General features: G+C 41.2%; 8 protein-coding genes across 8 annotated transcripts; 5 read left to right on the top strand and 3 right to left on the bottom strand.

Annotated features, from left to right (window-relative positions):
• Nucleotides 1-107: 107 nt before the first annotated feature.
• On the top strand, nt 108-892 carry L203_102946 (uncharacterized protein; the record flags this gene model as incomplete). The annotated part of the gene is made up of 5 exons (XM_066212354.1): nt 108-194; nt 251-421; nt 473-671; nt 727-745; nt 802-892. 5 exons carry the CDS (start codon nt 108-110, stop codon nt 890-892), a joined length of 567 nt encoding a protein of 188 aa, XP_066068451.1.
• Nucleotides 893-1,414: 522 nt separating this feature from the next.
• Nucleotides 1,415-2,232, bottom strand: L203_102947 (uncharacterized protein; the record flags this gene model as incomplete). The annotated part of the gene is made up of 5 exons (XM_066212355.1): nt 1,415-1,628; nt 1,681-1,835; nt 1,886-1,934; nt 1,993-2,037; nt 2,096-2,232. The coding sequence occupies 5 exons, from the start codon at nt 2,230-2,232 to the stop codon at nt 1,415-1,417; spliced, it is 600 nt and encodes a 199-aa protein (XP_066068452.1).
• Nucleotides 2,233-2,522: 290 nt separating this feature from the next.
• L203_102948 (hydroxyisourate hydrolase) lies at nt 2,523-3,041 on the top strand (the record flags this gene model as incomplete). The annotated part of the gene is made up of 4 exons (XM_066212356.1): nt 2,523-2,550; nt 2,600-2,708; nt 2,765-2,903; nt 2,952-3,041. 4 exons carry the CDS (start codon nt 2,523-2,525, stop codon nt 3,039-3,041), a joined length of 366 nt encoding a protein of 121 aa, XP_066068453.1.
• Nucleotides 3,042-4,849: 1,808 nt separating this feature from the next.
• Nucleotides 4,850-5,855, bottom strand: L203_102949 (uncharacterized protein; the record flags this gene model as incomplete). Its single annotated transcript, XM_066212357.1, has 5 exons — nt 4,850-5,147; nt 5,200-5,317; nt 5,362-5,419; nt 5,476-5,514; nt 5,658-5,855. 5 exons carry the CDS (start codon nt 5,853-5,855, stop codon nt 4,850-4,852), a joined length of 711 nt encoding a protein of 236 aa, XP_066068454.1.
• Nucleotides 5,856-6,416: 561 nt separating this feature from the next.
• L203_102950 (protein phosphatase PP2A regulatory subunit B) lies at nt 6,417-8,259 on the top strand (the record flags this gene model as incomplete). Its single annotated transcript, XM_066212358.1, has 11 exons — nt 6,417-6,495; nt 6,569-6,666; nt 6,716-6,748; nt 6,803-6,920; nt 6,968-7,258; nt 7,309-7,473; nt 7,526-7,787; nt 7,840-8,023; nt 8,073-8,111; nt 8,163-8,182; nt 8,235-8,259. The coding sequence occupies 11 exons, from the start codon at nt 6,417-6,419 to the stop codon at nt 8,257-8,259; spliced, it is 1,314 nt and encodes a 437-aa protein (XP_066068455.1).
• Nucleotides 8,260-8,874: 615 nt separating this feature from the next.
• On the top strand, nt 8,875-11,832 carry L203_102951 (uncharacterized protein; the record flags this gene model as incomplete). The annotated part of the gene is made up of 10 exons (XM_066212359.1): nt 8,875-9,387; nt 9,449-9,716; nt 9,767-10,383; nt 10,451-10,717; nt 10,765-10,860; nt 10,908-11,066; nt 11,116-11,181; nt 11,230-11,563; nt 11,615-11,733; nt 11,788-11,832. The coding sequence occupies 10 exons, from the start codon at nt 8,875-8,877 to the stop codon at nt 11,830-11,832; spliced, it is 2,484 nt and encodes an 827-aa protein (XP_066068456.1).
• Nucleotides 11,833-12,555: 723 nt separating this feature from the next.
• Nucleotides 12,556-12,929, bottom strand: L203_102952 (uncharacterized protein; the record flags this gene model as incomplete). The annotated part of the gene is made up of 3 exons (XM_066212360.1): nt 12,556-12,764; nt 12,837-12,876; nt 12,927-12,929. 3 exons carry the CDS (start codon nt 12,927-12,929, stop codon nt 12,556-12,558), a joined length of 252 nt encoding a protein of 83 aa, XP_066068457.1.
• Nucleotides 12,930-14,206: 1,277 nt separating this feature from the next.
• On the top strand, nt 14,207-15,815 carry L203_102953 (glyceraldehyde-3-phosphate dehydrogenase; the record flags this gene model as incomplete). The annotated part of the gene is made up of 12 exons (XM_066212361.1): nt 14,207-14,237; nt 14,301-14,325; nt 14,382-14,426; nt 14,482-14,506; nt 14,564-14,587; nt 14,634-14,869; nt 14,916-15,027; nt 15,079-15,157; nt 15,214-15,278; nt 15,325-15,506; nt 15,559-15,673; nt 15,732-15,815. 12 exons carry the CDS (start codon nt 14,207-14,209, stop codon nt 15,813-15,815), a joined length of 1,023 nt encoding a protein of 340 aa, XP_066068458.1.
• Between the last annotated feature and the right edge of the window lie 4,108 nt (nt 15,816-19,923).

Below are 19,923 nucleotides of genomic sequence, written 5' to 3' on the forward strand. Positions count from 1 at the left end.
CGATGCGGACGAAGATAGGCGCGCTGTTCGAGGCAGTTGTCTTCTTACATTCATTCATTTCCTCCTTTTATCATATCCTTTGCTATCTCTACATGCTCTTTTCAACCATGCGCCGCTCTGACAATCTTGATCTCTTATTTGATCCTTCCAAAATCCCTGCTTCCTTGCAAGACCAGCTTGGTCCCGACCTCTACGTGGGTGAATTCACCTTTATTCTTGGGCTTATTACTAATTTTATATACTCTTCTAGCTTCGGCCTTTAGCTTCCACCGACGTTGCTAGAGGCCACTTTGATCTTTTATCAGTTCTTACTTCCGCGCCATGTATGTCCGCGGAAACATATGAGAATGTCTTCAAAGAAATGAAGGCATGTCCCAACACCTACTTTACTATTGTCATTGTGCACAGCCCTACAGATACAGTAAGCTTTTTGTCTTCTTAAGCATATTATCAGCTGACAGTGTTGATCTAGGTTGTAGCATGTGGCTCCGTAGTTGTTGAGCGGAAGTTTGTTCGTAACGCAGGTTTGGTTGGCCATATTGAAGACATTGCTGTATCCAAGAGCATGCAGGGACGAAAACTTGGTCTCAAAATCATTGACGCCTTGGTTCAAATAGGGCGTTCACGCGGCTGCTACAAAATAATTTTGGATTGTAGCAACAGTAACATTCGTATGTCATTATATCTGAGCCGAGAATTGACTAACTTACAACCATTTTCCTTCAGCTTTCTACGAAAAATGCGGGTGAGTAGCACATACCGTCATCATTTCCGGAGCATAGTTAACGTTATTTGCCATAGTTTCAAGCAAAAAGAGTACCAAATGGTTCGCTATATGGAGGATCCTACAAAGATTGCTACAGCCGTTGCCCCCATTCAATCCAAGTTGTAATTCGTTAAAAACGCACTACATTGATACCCTAAATAAACAAGGACAGTTGCCGATATCCAGCCGGACGAAGATACGACAACACTCGCATGATACTAATATGTTGGCTCGCCTGTATAGACCCTTGAAGGAAGATGTATTACATGGCTGATTGACATACACTGCTGTCACAATAAATATGACGACAACACAAACATGAAGATATTACAAATCTCGATAACCGATACCACATCATATGTAATGAGTTGAAATCAACGGAGTCTTGTCGGGTTCCGATTACAATTCGTTCTTGAGTATATGAACGAACAAAACTAAACAGTGAGGCATGGATAAAACGAAAACAGATGAAGAAATGACATGAAAAATCATATAACCAATAGTCTTTATTGACAAATGAAATGCCCTCTATGGTTGTTTTCCGAGTAAACCAATAACAAAAGCCTGCTCTTTCGCACTATACACATACAGATGCTGCATCAGGGTTTCCCTCATTGCAGCTTGTGCCAAGCTCATCACTTCAACCCTCTAATGGATTTCTTCAGTTGTTTCAATCGATGCTGTTGACATAACCAAACGTATGGGATCGCCTAAAGCGGCAAAATTCCTAGAAGCACGCCGATTATGAGAGGATGAGTTAATGAGATTAGAGACTATATCGTCCAATCCCCTAGGCGATCCAGGTTGAGGATGGGACTGTCTTTGAGCGGATTTTGCTTTTCTTTGGATCTCTTTCCATTCCCTGTGATAACTTTAGCACTATTGAAAGGGACACTTGGAGTTGAATTTCATACCTTAATTTCTCTTCTCTATCTAGTAGCATTGTGTCTTTCTCCACCCCATCGATAAGACTTTGTAGCTTGCGTTCTATTATCTGATCGACAATGATATTTGGGACAATAGATCTGTGTGTTGCTACCTTTACACGACAATGAGGGCAGGTAGGATTCTAAGGAAACCAATGAGATACGAGACTCTTTAACTGAAATCTGAACCTACTGAGAAGCTTTCAATCCATTTCCAAGCACACGGCCCGCAAAATGAATGTCTGTTTTTGAACTGAGTAATTTTCTGTCGCTTCTATGAAAAAGAATCTTAACGCTTACCCGCAAGGAACAAGCGTCTGGGGTGCTCCCAAGATGTGTGAACAGCTATTACACGTTGTATTCAGTTAATTTGCTCAGAGTTGATAGACAGCTATCAGCCTACATAGAACATTCAAGCTCAGGGTAAATCTCTTCTATCACAATGGGCATTTTGATCTCTTCAAACGTACGTATCACCCTTGCCGTAGATGCGACAGGTAAGGGCGACCTTGAAGAGGAAGAGGAGTGATCTGAGTTCATTCTTTGTAGCCAATAGACATTAATGTGAGTATGAATACTATTGAGGTGTTGAAATAGATAATCTTGAAATGGTGAGTAGAGAATCGAAAAGTTTTAATTCAGAATAATCCTTGACAATTAAAAAAAAAAATCATTCCACGCCACTTGCCGAGAAAACAGCTGAATAGCCTCCACATCCAATGTCAGGGAACAGCTCGGTTGACAGATGTCGCCCGATTACGTAATGAAGAAGACTGTCTTATAGCCTATTCAACAAAATATTTGAAGGAATAATCTTACATTGTAAAGTCATGTCTCGTTCACCTATAACATGTCATGGTTGGTGATCCTCGCTATATAAGCGCCGCCTTGCTTGATGATGATGTAGTATTGGATGCCGCTCAAGGGAAACCCGCAGCGAATGTCAAGGTAGCACTGGAGTTACTCGCATCCTCAGAGAACTTATCTCAGAAGGATGCAAAGATACTTGCTACTGGGTTGGTATTTCTTTGGCAGTTGGACAACATGCAAAAAGTGACATTGATTCTTCTAGATTCACAAATTCTGACGGTCGCTGCTCTGATCTACTCCCATCCAACCAAACATTGCTTCCTGGTATGTATAAAATGACGTTCCACAGCGGAGACTATTTCAAGAAGACTCAAACAGAAACATTCTATCCGTTTGTTGAGGTAAAAAGATTAACCCATCCATCGTGACATACGGTAACAGGGTCACAGATTACTTTCCTTTACAACGAACCTTCTCAGCATTATCATATTCCTCTCCTCTTGAGCCCATTCTCATACACTACCTACCGCGGGAGCTGAGTAGTGTATGGAAAGAATTGTTAATAGAATGGGTTGCATTGAATCCACAAGTGCGACCGGATGATTTTTTCAATCTGGTTGATGTAGTTTTCTGATAATTGATAAGCTCTTTCAAATTCTTCCGCTGCAGTTCTGGGATCACTGTCATGAATAATAGCAATAATTAAGATGCACGCTCTGTACCAAAAGGTCACAATAAGGCAATCGGAGTTGCATTATTATTTATTGCCTATTGTCACAATTGGGGTGTTCTGGGGGGCTTCCTTGGGACAACTTATAATAAATAACTCTTAAGACAGCTAATTAATATTGATTCCGTAGAGAATCTATGGAATGAATCTACTCTTTATATATCATTATCCTGAAACCATCCAATATACCTGACTCACCATCAAGACAGGGTACACCAGTTGAGTGTCCTGACACCTATATTCCATGGAATAATTCCAACATTATGACAATCACCTGCAAATTTGGATCAGTTACTTTGTTCAACTTTGAGTTGTGATCATAATCACTAGCAGTGCCATATATCAGTGGGATTGGACGTTCATCATCACTGTGAATATCTCAGCTATCGCAACGAACACTTGATTTTTGAGCGACTCCAGGTCTATGTCATTGGCAAGCGTTTGATAATCAGCTTTTCCCTACTCGATATTTGCGCTTTGAAGCCATTCAGTATACCATATACGTCAAGTATGATCAACACAACCTACATCGTGCTAGCAGTTGACAAAGTCTTTTGTTAAAGCTTTACGTCAGAGCATATATCAAGAGAAAAGATGAAAAACATACATCCGAGTTCATCGACTGATCCGTCCTCTTTTGAGCTCGGTATCAGAGACGCAGACTATCATCTGATCCATCAGTGACAATGTCGCCGTTTGGAAGACATGTGGCACATTAAATGGTTTGGCATGGATGAGCAAAAAATGTTTTCATTCAAACTGGATCCATCCACTTTCGTTAGGTATTACAATGGAGTTTGTTGTTCAGCATCAACTAAACCTTGTTCTCAGTCTTGGGTATCGTCCATACCGCAACGCTCAAATCTCTGAAAGCCGATACCAATAGATTATTACCAACAGGTATCACAGCTTTAATGTCACCTGCATGGGGAGGATCTAGTTGGCTGATACACCGATAAAAAACTCTTCAGACAAATCTGGCGTCATTGGATTCAAGTGACCAAGCTTTTCATTTGTAACGATGAAGATGATGTTTGAGTTTGGTTTTTGAATTGGAGAATCAGAATAATGAAGACAAGAACGTTTTCTGGACTGTAGTGCCTGATCAAATGTCTCAATGGCCAGGCGAAAAAGACAAGTAAAAAATTCGATTAAAGTGTTAATTGCATTGGGACCAGATACCTTAATTGTATCAGTGTCAGAACCTTGGAATTAATCCATGGAATATAGCCAATAAATAATAATGCAACGTAGATTGCATTATTGTGACCTTTTCGTACGGAGCGTGGATATTAATTATTGGTAATATTCATGACAATCAGTTGCATCTGGTTATTGTATTTAAGCCGCAATAACACATCCAGATATTGGATTTACATACAAGAAATATCTGCAAAGACTAGACCATCCGTTAATTATTCTGCGTATATGTCAGGAGTGAGGTTATTCTTGGGCTTGGCCTGGGAATCCTTGGGACGAGTGGGCTATCTAGGAATATCTATCTCAAATAGATGAAGACAGCTATCAAGACTCATTTCCTTGGGGAACTATCAACCATACTCCCTTCGTTATATCTTGTTTGCTCTACGTCCTTCAGCTAGGTTCTAGTTCAACCCACTATACCATCCCCTCTACGTCCTGTATTCTTCTACCCTTCTCTTGTGCATGATCCTGACGCCAATTCTTCGGGTCTTCCCCAAGGACTTCCCGGCAAAATCGATCCGAAAACTTCCATTCTCCCCCACCAAAGTGTCTGGTAAGTTGCTCACAATTTATGTTTTTGTTCCGTGGATCTTTCGACATAGCAATCGATATTATTTGGCGAAGTTCCAACAAGTACTTGACTTTTGTTGCTGCCGTTCGACTAGGGCGGATGCTCGATGCGGCAGCGTCCCCAACTTCTGGGAAAAAAAACCTTGCAGGATTTCATCAGTTGGCTGATCTACACTTTAGAGAGTCAATCTCACGCAAGACCGGTAGCACATAGTAATGGATGTAATATTTCTTGCAAAAGCCAACTTGGTGCGTAAACGTTCTTGGTTGTGCTGAGATAAACTGTAAAATTCATGATGAAGACAATAAGACCTGCATAGTATGAGTCTTCCTTCTATTATTGGGATGCAACCTACTGCCAATAAATGGAACTGCGTCTATTAGAGCAGTTACACCAAGCTTCAACTTTACGCACTGGTTTCATCAACAACTCAAGACTTTTTATATCTACCCATATTGATGCGACCTACCGGTAAAGATACAATTTCTTCCATCACCCACGTATATATCTTTAAAAACGTCATTGCGCCCGTACCCGAACATACTGAGCCGCAGCAACTCAGTTGGTCTGAATCATTTTTTTCCGCGAACAGACAAAATATCCTATAAAACGGCTTTTCTGATTTAGCTTTGATATTTGAGTAAAACTTACCCGAAGATGGTTGTGTTCAAGAGCCTTCTGTGCTTCGGCGATAAGGTGTGCACGTTGACAGTACGATTTATGCTTTTTGGATCCGGACCAGTTAACGTCTTCAGAAAATGGCGGGAAGGTATATTTAACTTCATCAATTACCATTATCGTGACCCAGCCATTTACGCCTCGACGAATGGCGTCGGTCAGAATGCTCATGGAGACGTGGATGATTTTCGAGTATTGGGTGAATAGCTAAATGAGTGCAGCCAGTGCCGTGAATGAGCAAACAAGAGTCTTTTCAACAGCTCTTCGCATGGCAAAAACGTCAAAAGCATGTTGTAGGAAAAGCTGAAAGGTAGACATGTACTCCATTAAAGAGTTGGTTGAGACAAGATTGAAAAAGGATTGCAAAAGCTTAAATGGGTGGCTGAAAAAGTAAAGTAGAAAAGAAAAAATTATTACGTAATAAGCATGATCAGTTCCATTACTGTAACCAGAGAGCTTACCACCATCCATCGACATCAATTCATCGACTATTAGTATTGACATTACTATTGATATCGTTTTATTTACTCTTACGGCTTCCAACGCTGCTCATTCAAAACTTTCAAATATCAGCTCAAAGCCTATTGAAACCTTCCTTTAATCTCTGTAAACAGGCTAGACTTACCCGCCACGCGCCTCAACAAGATTCATTCTTCCTTTAGAGATTTTAAATCTCCCATTCATTCTGAATTGCTCTTTTAGCATTCCCTGTCTCTCACAGCGAGCCTCATAATGAATGAAGGGCTCCCAACTGATTGGCATTTTGCCCAGTGTTTTGGCGACAAGGGCGATGTGGAAGACATCACAGAGGGTAAGCAACATCACAGAAGTCCTGAACTGTCTCCTTTGTACACCGACACTGACAACGTCTCTTCATCACATAGCCGACATCATATCCACGGTGGAATTTGACCACACAGGCGATTACCTTGCTACTGGCGACAAGGGTGGTCGTGTGGTGTTGTTTGAGAGGAATGAACAGGCGAGTGTTTCATTGTGAATCAGTTGCATTTATCTGACAAATAGGCCAGAAACGGGGCTGCGAGTACAAGTTTTATACCGAGGTTTGTGTTTATCTCCTCCCGATTGACTTGGCATACTTACAGTCGCATTCTCAGTTTCAATCACATGAACCAGAATTTGATTATCTCAAGTCACTTGAAATTGAAGAAAAAATCAATCGCATCAAGTGGTGTAAGAGACAGAATGCAGCTCACTTCCTTTTAAGCACCAATGGTATGCTGTTTAATGGCTTTATGTTAATTATGTCTGACCATCCACAGATAAGACTATCAAGCTGTGGAAAGTCTTTGATAAGCAGATTAGAGTAGTAGCGGAGAATAACCATACGGATGGCCATGGTGCAGGTACAGGTCCCTCACAGCCCCCACTGCGTCTCCCTCGCTTGACTACCCACGATTCAATAACCGCTGCCGTTCCACGGAAAGTGTATGCTAATGCGCACGCCTATCACATTAATTCCATATCCGTCAATTCGGATGGTGAGACCTACATCTCGGCGGACGATTTAAGAATCAACCTTTGGAATCTTGATATTAGTGATCAAAGTTTTAGTGAGTATACCTTTCTCCGTCAATTGCCTCGTTTCTGACCCAAAACAAAGATATTGTTGATATCAAGCCTGTCAATATGGAGGAACTTACCGAGGTGATCACTGCGGCGGAATTCCACCCTACACATTGCAATCTTTTCATGTACTCTAGCTCCAAGGGCACCATAAAACTCGCTGATATGAGAGATTCAGCTTTATGCGATCAACATGCGAAGCGTGAGTTTTCGTTCTTGTAGTAAGGACTCTTGATACTTACGGCGGTTCCAAGTGTTTGAGGAGGAAGAAGACCCTTCTCAAAAATCGTTCTTCTCCGAAATTATATCTTCTATTTCCGACGTCAAATTTTCCTTAGACGGTCGCTATATCTTGTCTCGAGACTATCTGACACTCAAAATATGGGACATTAACATGGACAGCAAACCCGTCAAAACTATCAACATTCACGATCATCTCAGACAAAAGCTATGCGATCTCTACGAGAATGATTGCATATTTGACAAGTTTGAGTGTACATTTAGTGGCGATGGCAGGTGCGTCACACAGGCAGAAGAGACCATGTCTGACAGTGGATTTAATCTGTAGCCAAGTCCTCACTGGGTCATATCACAACTATTTCCGCATTTATGATGTCAATGGAGACAACGATGTTGTGTTACAGGCTGACAAATCGGCATTCAAAGCAAAAAAGATTAGCGGGGCTCGAGGAAAATTACCAGGCAAGAAGGAAGGCATGCAGACAGAAGGAATTGACTTTGCCAAGAAAATTGTGCGTCATCTTATCATACATTATGTGCACCATCGCTAATCTCTAACAGCTACACGCCAGCTGGCATCCTCGCGAGAACACTATTGCTGTGAGCTTATGTTTTTGAGTCATTGTTTCACCTGGCTAATGTCAACTGAAGATTGCAGCAACCAATAATCTGTTTGTTGCTTTGACATTGACGATGTTTAAAAGTACTGACGCCACCATTCAGTTTTTTGTATTCTACATTATCATAAGCATCCTTCAGCAAAGAAGAACCTTTTGCAACAAAAAGCCCATAACTCTTGTTTAGTAAGAGCTGAGCCTTCGACATGTCATCATGGTCCAATAAAGTTATTTACGATACACCAAACTCCTTTTTGCCTTCGCTGATACCTTTCCCCCTCTCTATTTCCTCACATCTTCCCGTTTGTTCTTTATCCGTTTAATCATTATCTGTTAATTTTTCTGTGATGGTTGAAAGACCAGGCTGTGAAGCTGTGAATGTCATTCATAGTGTTTCATCATACTCTCTTCTCCTGAGTTTGTTAGATTATTAGCCCACAACTTCTGGGCACCACGTAGCAAAATTTTCTCTAGTTTATCTCATAGAAAGGATTGAAAAAGAAGAGGCGGAGATTGTTGGATCAAGAAGAAAGCGTCAAGAAAAAGAAGAACTATTCCCAAAGACATAACTCTTGATATATGTAAGAGTTTGTTCGTCATTAGGTCACGTGATGGCTACGTGAATTAAATAATAAACATAAGAGTACAAACGCGACTGACTGGAAATTTGTTATGACATTGAAACTTGCTAATGGTTTAAATTACAATTATCGATTCTTAATCTTTCAATTACATCTTAAACTGTAATGCCCAATACTGATAAAGAAGAAATTCCCGACAGTCTTTGGGCAAATGAAGATGAATCCTTCGAGGTTCAAACGCCTGACTTTCACTTCGATTGGGATGTAGACAAGAAGAAAGCCAATCAAGATAGACAACCGTCTTCAAGACCTCTTAATCCGCTTTCGACTTGTAAAGTCCCTCACTCTCTTAGACGTACTGCATCTTCCACGCCTCCTTTAACAGCAAGCTCTGCTCGTTCATCGCTATCTTCAGCCCAAGTCTTGTCAATGACCGACACATCTATAACCTCTACATCGCCCTTAATGCCCACCCCTCCTGAAACTGTATCAGGCGTTGACACTCACTCTCCTCCACTACGCGGAAATATTGGCTCAGAAGGGAATAGTAATGGCAGATCTGGAAAGATTTACGGTGGACAACGAGAAGTTCAGAGGGTTGTTTCTGCCCCGGTGCCACCAAATCGAGACACTGAGCGAGCTGAACGTGACAATGTCGTTGTGGACAATACAAAGATAGTAAGTGATAGAAGTTAGGCCTTAATTAGCCCATTGCATTGACAAGTTCATTGTTTTGCAGAATTATGGAGATTTGTCTCAGTCACATACGAGAACTATCCGTCCTTTTACCTCACAGACTCCCTCTACATCTTCTAGGGATTTGCCCGCTTCTAGCACTCGCTCAGCCTCAGCTGGTGCGACTGTGATAGATCGAACAATCCCAACAACATTCTCTGCTGCGCGACGAATGGGTGGACTCTCAAAATTTGGAGGCCCTGCCAGAAGAATGGTAGTCCCGCAAGATATCGGAGATGTCCAGGAGTCACAACAACATAGCGTTGTAGCAGGTAAGTCACAATACCTTGTATAAGCGCTCATCAGTGATTAGAAAGTGAAGGCTTTACACAGCAGGATCCACAAGATCATGCTAGAAATAAGGAGACTTTGTTTGCTCAAATTTCACCGCCAAATGAAGCGCCAACAACGAAAAGCCTTTCACATATTCATGGTCCCGCTTCTGTTTCCCAAAACATCTCAATTCAGGTGGATACTTGCAATCCACCTGAATCTGGAATGGAACGCGCATCATATTGGTCTAATTCAGAACCATCTGCAAACAAGTTGTCAGAAGGTTTACCAGAGAGTGACGGCGCCCCTATTGAAGACCGACCATTTCGGCCCTTTGGCAAACTCTCAGAATCCAATAAAGGTTTAGCCGGGAAGTCTTCATCGCTGTCAAGCAACAGATATCCTGTTTCGCAACCATTGAGCGAGCCTGCAGTTCTAAATACTGCAGTAGATAGATTGTCGCCACCCAATCAGCAAGCTCTTGAAAGATCAAATAACCCTTTGTATTCAAACCAACGGACTGTTCATCCTACTACGGCTATCGAAAATCGTCAGCATGCAGCGCTTCCTATCTCAACTCCTGCCTCTGTAACCCTTAACACTTTACCGTCTGATCAAGCTATCCTATCCACTCCCGTAGCCCCTCAAACCAAATCATTGTTCCATGTACGTATTTTGCTGAACATTTTTCAAACAATATCAAGAAATCTTTAAGGACTGACATGTTGTCAAGGTTAACGGGATAACATATGAAAGGCTTCAGCGGTTAGGTAAAGGTGGTTCATCCACAGTTTACTCCGTTTTATATCCAGCACCCAAAAAAAAAGTTATTTATGCCCTTAAGGTTGTTCAACTCGATCGTGCAGACTCGGAAACTTATCAAAGCTACACAAATGAAATTGAGCTCCTCAAGCGATTACGTGGACATGATCGAGTGATACAACTTATGGATCATCAAATCACTTTCAACCAGCACAACAGACCTCATCGTTTATTGATGGTAAGCCTATTTACCCCTATGGGTTATTCTACTGACGAATAACCTAGGTCATGGAATGCGGAGAAATTGATTTCGCCGCCCTGCTTGATGAACAGAGGGGTAAAACAATCAACATGAACTTTGTTGGTTTATACTGGGAGCAGGTGAGAGCTGCTAACTTCCTTAATACAGCCAGAATTAACTTTAGTAGATGCTGGAGGCAGTACAAGCAGTTCACAGAGAGAATGTCGTGCACACAGACTTGAAGCCCGCAAATTTTGTTCTAGTCAAGGGTCGTTTAAAAATCATTGACTTTGGCATTGCAAAAGCGATTGCAAACGACACCGTTAACATACAACGGGATCAACAGGTATTCTACTTCTTGATCTACATGCCTGGTCTAAACTGAATTGGCCCAGATTGGAACAGTGAACTATATGTCACCTGAAGCCATACAACGCATGAACAATCAAAAGGTCCTGAAGGTATGAAGTAATTTGACTTTTTTCAAGGCGTTTAATAATCGCTTTTAGCTATCTTATCCTAGCGACGTCTGGTCTCTGGGTTGTATATTGTACCAAATGATATATGGCAGTCCACCTTTTCAACATATCAATGGAGGACCACTTGCCAAAATGGGAGCCATTGCTAACCCGAACCATTCAATAATATATCCTGAGGAAGCAGTTCCGAAAACAGCAGTGGGCTTTGGCTTGGATGGTCAACCAATTGACCCGAAAAGCTTATCGGTGCCTGTCAGCCCAGCGGCAATTGACTCTATGAAAAGATGTTTAGCTTACAGGAAGGAGCATCGTTTGACGATTGCCGAATTATTGCAACATGAGTTTTTAAAGCCTAGGATAAGAAGTGAGTTTGTCTTGCAACAAAGCATCAAAATGTTTTATGACTTCTCTGCAGCTCCTGCTATGCCTCTGGGTTCAACGCCAATAACGCAGTATCAGATGGAGCGGTTGGTGAACTTTATCAGGTCCGAGTATGGTTTGCCAGACCTTCCAGAAAGTGACCACACAGCAGAGGTAATTTTTCAACTATGACCACAAAGCCATGTTTTAATGACCTGTCTATACCAGGACCTTTTCTCGCAGCTGGAAGCACAGAATGCGCTGTCTAGATAGAGATTAAAGACAAAATTGATCTTTGATGACATCACGTTATATATGTTTTCCTAGACTTTTCGAATTTGTTGCTGTATTTGTAATTGAAATAGCTTTTCATCATTAACAATAGACTCTAGTTGTATTTGATAGACATTGTACATGCATGGCAGCTTTCCAGGAATTTGCCACATACTTCATTCTCAAATAAACGAGTACAATGATAGTAAAATTATAATAGAGATTCGTAGTGCTTGATCCAATTATCAATTGGTAACATTGACACCTCATTACCTTTGCTTGCAGCCCAGACTTGCTCTGCCTCTCTCTTAAAAAAGCTCTCGTATTATATAAATATATACAGTTTGTTTTGGGACTGTATACAATTGATATCCCAAAATGCACAATAGAATAGACTATGGCAGAGAGTAGCTGGGTATATGAAAATTTATCCTAACCTTCTTTTAAACCTCAAAGGTCTGGTCACAATACCGAAACGTAATGGCGATAGGTCTCAGCCTTTGGCAGAAATTCTTAAGATGACCGGTATGTAGCCCCCTGTGGGATATACGTTTGGCTGAACGGCGTATTGCGACAACTCGCGAAAAGGAACAGAAGGTAAAGGCCGTTCTTCGACGCCGTGTCCATAAGAGAAGGCTGTCGAGATGGAGCAGGAGGAGGGAGGGGGTTATCATTAGCTGACAGAATGGGAAAGTAAAACTTCTCATAGTTATAAGAATGTGACTACAATGATGATTGCAAAGAGTTGCAGTTTGATTCGCTAATGTACAGCGAAGGGGTGTATGCTAGGATAGCGTCGCCTCCTGATCTTGATAAAAGTAGGGCATCTAAAGATGTCTCACGACGGTTTTGCGATGTCGAACTGTCTGTCATTGTGGCTTCGAAACCACGACGAATATAGTTTGCAACAAGAACTGACATAATGAGACCGCCTGTCGAAAAGAGAAGTTAGTACTAAACTGAGAGCGTAATGTAGGTAGATACAGATGTTCAAGCCGACTTACAAAGACTTAAAGTCAGAATGGAATTAGTCAACGTACCGTCCTATATCCTTGTCAGCTGCATGTTTTCTTCATAGTGTAACGATTACACGCCATGCCAAAAAGAACACCATCAGCAGCGAAACTTTTAGAAGAACGCAAAGGCTCAGACAAGGATATTCTCAGCAATCTTCAAAGGGTAAGAGTCGAGTAGTAGCCATTGCAAAGCTCGCCAACGTTGCTTAGACAGGTTGGGAAAAGATAGTTAATAATGAAGCTGTTTCCATTATATATCAATAATGCTGACTGTATTTTCATAACGAAACGACATACAAGAATTTTTGGGCTCTGGGATATAGATGCGGCAGCCCAGCATCGGCAGAGATTGTCTTTCCAGCATATTTTCCTAGAGTCTGTAATCGTTATCATGAAACAAAATGTGGAAAGAAGATTCAAAAAAGAAGAAGAGCAATGTTATCTAATCAATTGTCCTTGTGAACTGTGAGCAATGGCATTTACCAGAAATCATGACATCATAAAAATTCAACGCTTATTGCTGGCTCACAACATTCTATCAAGTTAATATGTTTACGTAACAATTAAGGAAAATCCACATAACAAGCAGCGACATTGATATAAAGATAAAACATTGACCTATTACTTGATCTGTAATTCCGCCAGAAACCAGTCAAGTGAATTGCATTACACTCAACGATCCGATCTTATGTCTCTTACTGTCTAAGAGTGCCAGTCAAAATACCTGGGACAAGTGGATCATGCAACAGTGGCTACCTTGAGATTCGCATGAGAAGTGAAGCTACAATGATGTCTATGTATGTAGCGGGCATCAAGTATTAGATCGCTTTCAGTAGAGAGAATCAACGGATGGGATATTTCGTTCCACTACAACGTTCTGCTACTGAACAGCCAAAAGGTGAAGAGGAAATAAGTATACATCAAGGGTATTGGATGAGAAAACGTTAAACGAATAGGAAAGAAGTCCTTGCTCACCTGAATTGCTTTCTTTACCTTTGGATCACAGTGAACCTAGCACAGTAGATGTACCCATTGAATGGTTCGTATTATGGTCAAGAAGTTCATTGCTGATAGATGTATCTACAATATGGTAAAGAAAATAATGTATAAATGAATCCTCAAGTAGTAGTCTGGGGCCCCGGATAATTGCCACGAGTCGGGTTTGACATATATAGACAACGGAATCTTATTGGTGGTGGCGACTTTTGCCACATTCTGCCACTTCCAGTCATTTCCGACATTCCCACAGGTTGGTGATTATTAAGTATCTTTTCTCAATTCTTTTCTTTTCTTTTTTCTTTCTTCCACATATATTCGATTTTTCTACATCTTTTCATCTGCATTTTAAAAAGTACAATATGGTCGTCAAAGTTGGAATCAACGGTTTCGGTGAGTGTTCACGCAGCCTTCGTCATATTGTTTTTCATTCGTTGTGGCCTGACACTTTTATAGGCCGAATTGGGCGTATCGTTCTTAGGTATGCTACTGTGTTCAATCTTGAGCTAATGCCTTGCTGATGGGAATGACTCTCAGGAATGCCATCGAGCACGGTGACCTCGAAGTCGTTGCTGTTAACGAGTACGTTACAACGTATACCTGATTGAATCCTTTAGCACTTACTTTTGAAACATAGTCCTTTTATTGACTTGTCTTACATGGTATGCCTGCGCTATGACGTTGAGCCCATGTGTATGGTGCTAATCTTTCTACATTAGGTTTACATGTTCAAGTTTGACTCTGTGAGTTGCTTCAATATACTCCGCTCTTGTTGCTTACATAGGTCAGACCCATGGTCGATTCAAGGGTTCCGTAGAGCACAAGGATGGTAAACTGTACATCAACAACAAGCCTATCGTCGTTTTCGGCGAAAAGGATCCTGCCAACATCAAGTGGGGTGAAGCTGGCGCTGATTACATTGTTGAATCTACTGGTGTTTTCACCACTACGGAAAAGGCTGGCGTTCACCTCAAGGGAGGCGCCAAGAAGGTTGTGATTTCCGCTCCTTCTGCTGACGCTCCCATGTACGTATGCAGTGTAGATGAGCACATTGCTCACTTGCCCTTGAAGGTTTGTTTGCGGTGTCAACCTTGATGCTTACAAGCCCGAATACCAAATTATTTCCAACGCTTCTTGCACTACCAACTGCTTGGCTCCCTTGGCAAAGGTCATCAACGATAACGCAAGTCTATTTTCACATCTTTTTATGCATGCAATCTGACCGTGAACATAGTTTACTATTATTGAGGGTCTTATGACCACTGTCCATGCCACTACCGCTACACAGAAGACTGTCGACGGTCCTTCTCACAGTGAGTTTAGGCTTTTTGAAGTTTTGCGTGTTCAGCTTGGATTGACTGAGGTATAGAGGACTGGCGTGGAGGCCGAGGCGCTGCTGCCAACATTATTCCTTCCTCTACTGGTGCTGCCAAGGTACATTCTACTGTATCTGGTTCTTCATTGTGCTGATTATTACTAGGCTGTTGGGAAAGTCATTCCTTCTTTGAACGGGAAGCTTACCGGTATGGCGTTCCGAGTACCCACTTCGGATGTCTCTGTCGTCGACCTCGTTGTCCGTATTGAGAAGGGCGCTTCTTATGATGATATTAAGGCCGTCATCAAGAAGGCTTCTGAGAGTCCTGAGTTGAAGGGCATCTTGGCGTATGCTTTCATCGCTTGATACTATACATTGACGCTTACTGTTTGTATGCAGTTACACAGAAGATGAGGTCGTTTCTACCGACTTTGTTGGCAGTACCGAATCTTCTATCTTTGATGCCAAGGCAGGCATTGCCCTCAATGCTAACTTTGTCAAGTTGGTCAGCTGGGTAAGCTTTTGATATATTTTGGAGATATGACTGAGCATTTGAACTGACTTTTCAATAGTACGACAATGAGTACGGTTACTCTCGTCGTGTCTGTGATCTCATCGCTTATATTGCTGGCGTTGATGCCAAGGCTCAGAAATAGCTATGTAGAAAGGAGCAAAACATATCATAAAGAAGCCAAATCAAAGAGTGATGTCTCATGCACCATGTTCTTAAGTTATTGATGTTTGTTGAAGCCATGGTGTTATGTGAGATTTTGAAAGAAAATGTAGATACGTTGATCATCTTTCAGAAGATTGTACATGATATTAGAGGTTAGATAAGTGGTGACCCAATTATATTGATACACGTCTATTGTCGAAGTAATGAGTATCTGGTATATGAGCATCTTTGACATTTGATCTTTGCAAAAGAAACGCTGGCGAAGATCAGACATACAACAAGTAGCTGGTTCAGTCAACAGAAGAAAACCTGTAACAGCACTGTAATTATTGCTCTAATATTTTGCGTCTTACATGGCACTTCCATATCTTTTGGTCTGACCTTGACTGAATCATGTAGTTCTCATTGTACTAAAAAAGTCGTTAATTCTCTTCCAAGGCAACTGTTAAAAACTTCGTACTCTGTCGTGGAAAAGAAACCCTCAAGCACCCTGCCATGTCTTTTGTTTTTGTTTCTTAAATCGTACTCTCTCTTATTCCATTATTGGCCGTTATAGCATCGTATGCTACCAAAATATGTATCAGGCGTCCTGATAAATTTAGCTATAACCTAACATTATGTGCATTATGGCAGTTATACTGGCTTCTCTTTTCCCAAATATTGTTTCTATCATGCTGTTTTTCAATGCATGCATTATCACATCTTATGCTATCGGAACCTGCTGTGTCCGTTGCTCAGGAATATCTTATATTCCTAAAATACCAAGAATCTCAAGAGCATTTTGGATAGCTAGAATGATTTACAGTTTAGAGTAAATGCTCCAACCACAAATGTCTCTCCAACATGTGGTAAACACCACTGCTTTGACATGGTTTGTTATCTCTCACAACATAAACCTCATGGCTTCACTTGGTTATTTTCTTAACATACAAATTCGTCTTCTCAGTCTGAGCCTCTCTTGCATATATCTCATCGACGATATTGGTCAAAAACTTGATTGTGCATTTTTGGCTTCTGTGCTGTTTAATCCCAAGCTCTGGAATGAAAGATTGGAATTGTGTTCAATCGCTCCCTAAGCTAGCATTTGGCTACTTCCTCCATACTTGGCCTGCTGGATATAGGTAGGACCATGTGCTTGGGCAACAAAACAAATATGGCATAGTGATGCCTTCGACTTCAGAGTTCAATTGAGCTTTTGTCAATAAGAATGGCTCAATTCAAATTCTAAGAGGAGTTCAACCCAGCCTTCAAAGCAGCGATAGTGAAATCTCTTTCAGCTCCGGGGGAAGAGCCAAAATTTGTGACCAAAAGTCAAACGATGATATGGATGACCATAAGTCCGCTCCATATCTCAAAGCAGGTCGTTGTAGAGACTTTTATATGCAGCATAGCTTTTATCTAATCCCTGTCGTTAATGAGAAAAGATTTGCTAGATTTTCCTAGGCTGTATTCATATAACTGCTCCTCTTTGTGAGCGATAAGTCTATGGAATGGCAAGAGGGAACTACGACAACCTGTAGTGACTGTAAGTATGTATCAAAGGCTTATGAGAAACTTACACGGCGTAGAGATATACTATTAAACATGAATATCAGAGAACATGCGTTCAACTAACAACATTGCAGTGTAAATTGGTAAACTGATTATTTAAAAGTGAAATATAGTGTTTTGAATATGGACATTCAAAAGGCGTCAAGGTGTCTGAATACTTACGTAAAGATTGTTAGTTGCTTTGGGACAAGTGACTTTCTCTTTTCTTCAAATACACTTTTTCCATTATTTTGTCATTACATCTATTCTGAAATCATTTTTTCTTGACTTTTATGATCTTTTAGCCATTTATGTACGAACAACTCAAATCTTTCTACCTCAGAGGCCATCATAATTGCTAAAAGTCTCAACATCCGCTTTCTTGAGGTATTATGTGTATCAAACCCTGCAAGTATCAGTCTTTTCATCTCTATTGCCGCTAGCGCTCCAAGTTGATCTTTTAAACGCCTATCGGAGGAGTCAAACGCCATGTATACTGACTGTAAGCCAACATTTGTGACCTAGATGTGGGATAAAAATTTGATGCTCACGAAGCTTGGGGGTAAAAATCACTCTACGCGTCATTGTACGTAAAAATCCCACAAAAAGGAGTTGGAGAAGTCAGCTTTGAGTAAAATGTCAGCGAATCAAGATTACAAGACAATTCATTAGCGTCACAATATTGTATCGAATTCTGGTAACTGCAGACCTGCCCTTCGTGATGTGAGAAGGCTCTTACCTACTTTTCCTGAAGGCCTTCAATGGATGATCGTCCTGGGCCAGCATAAAACAACCATCCAGTCTAATCAACAAGCAGTTATCCCCTCGTATAAGGTATGACATCAAGCCCTAACATAGTTGCTCAGTGTGACTGACTATGCTTGTTCTTCTGCAGCATCACTATGGCAAATAATGGAACTCAGTCCCAAACAGCAGAGAGAACACAAACTCCGTATACAAATGCGAACTGATGCGGTATCTTGCATATGACAGATGCCACAGGTCCTGTTCTATCACAAAGACATTAAAGAATTCGGACTTGGCTTATTATAAATGCCTGCGTTTAAGAGGATTACAAAGCTTTCTAGAGAACTGCTGGATGATTTCGTTTGCTTTTATCAGCAAAGAAAAACCAATTGGCACTGATTTGCCTTGCTCAAAAAACATCTTCCGACAACGACATTGACTTGCACAAAGATGTTACTCTGATACAACCTCCAAACCGACACTTGGGATTGCCTATTGTCTCGTTGCTATCAAAAGCTTGAAAATCGCTGAGCAATCAACGTTCTACGGCAATCCTTCTGCGAATGGAAAGTCAAAGTATGGATAAGCCGGTAGATTGTTTCCTTTATTAGGAGATTATGATTTGCTAATGTACAGGCCTCACTTCTAGTCCACTGTCCTAATCACCGCAGCCGATGTATCTATTCGATGGGAGCAACTATATTTCCAATGACGTACCTCAGGAAAGGCCAGATGAAGGTGTTGTTTCAATAGAATGAGGACTTGGGCTTGTTTTAACCATGCACTCACAGCATGGATTATAGCCAATAGCTGAATCGTACAATCAATTACGACCTTGAAGCTTTTTGGATAAGGTTATAGGTCTGGATTTTCGGCCAAGTCGTGACACTTATGCCATGCTCAATTCTGGAACTACCAATAACTTCCATCAATTCATCATTCTTGTCAAAAACAACTATTTCAATGACACAAAAGAGGAACTCCCTCAAACTTCAGATAATAGACGGACGCCCCATCAAGTTCGGCGCTGCCACACACCATACTAATCCTATCCAATTATCAATAAAAGGTCATAAGGAGACAATTTCCCTTGACATTACTTCTCTCCGGGACTACCCGATTATCCTAGACCTCCTGTGGCTCTCTTTCCGCAATCCCAGAGTAAACTGGTCAAATCACGAAATCAAGTTCGTTTCCACTCGTTGCAAGAAGCAATGATCCCTTACAAAAACTGTCCCATCAGTTTCCAAGGTTTTATCAACCCAAAAATATCCTAACCTTTCTTCCAATCTAAAGAACTCTTCCCCACAGGTAGCCAAAATTCTATCCAGCTCTCAGTCTCCAAACTCCTCTAGACTTATTGACCCATCTCCAGCAAGGGAAGAGGATGGGGGTATTCCGGATTCAACCGATCTCAAAGCAACTATTTCAACTGAATTTCATTTTTTCCTCTTAATATTCGACAAATCCAAGACCAAAAAACTCCCAGAACACGGCTCTTACGATCACGCCATTCCTCTCGAAGGCGATGCCCAACCGAGGTTTGGACCAATCTACAGTTTGTCCGAAGTGGAGCTAAAGACATTGAACGAGTATTTGAAGGAGAACTTGAGGAAAGGATTCATTCGATCCAGTTCCAGTCCGGTGGAATCTCCACCCTGTTCGTCAAGAAGTCGGATGGATTTCTACGACTCTGTGGATTATCGTCAGTTAAACAAAATTACAAGGAAAAATCGTTACCCCTTATCTCTCATCCAGAAGTCTTTCGATCGGTTGAAAGAAGCATTATGGCTCACGAAGATAAACCTTCG

This window comes from Cryptococcus depauperatus, chromosome 3, assembly GCF_001720195.1.
Source record: "Cryptococcus depauperatus CBS 7841 chromosome 3, complete sequence".
Classification (NCBI taxonomy): domain Eukaryota; kingdom Fungi; phylum Basidiomycota; class Tremellomycetes; order Tremellales; family Cryptococcaceae; genus Cryptococcus; species Cryptococcus depauperatus.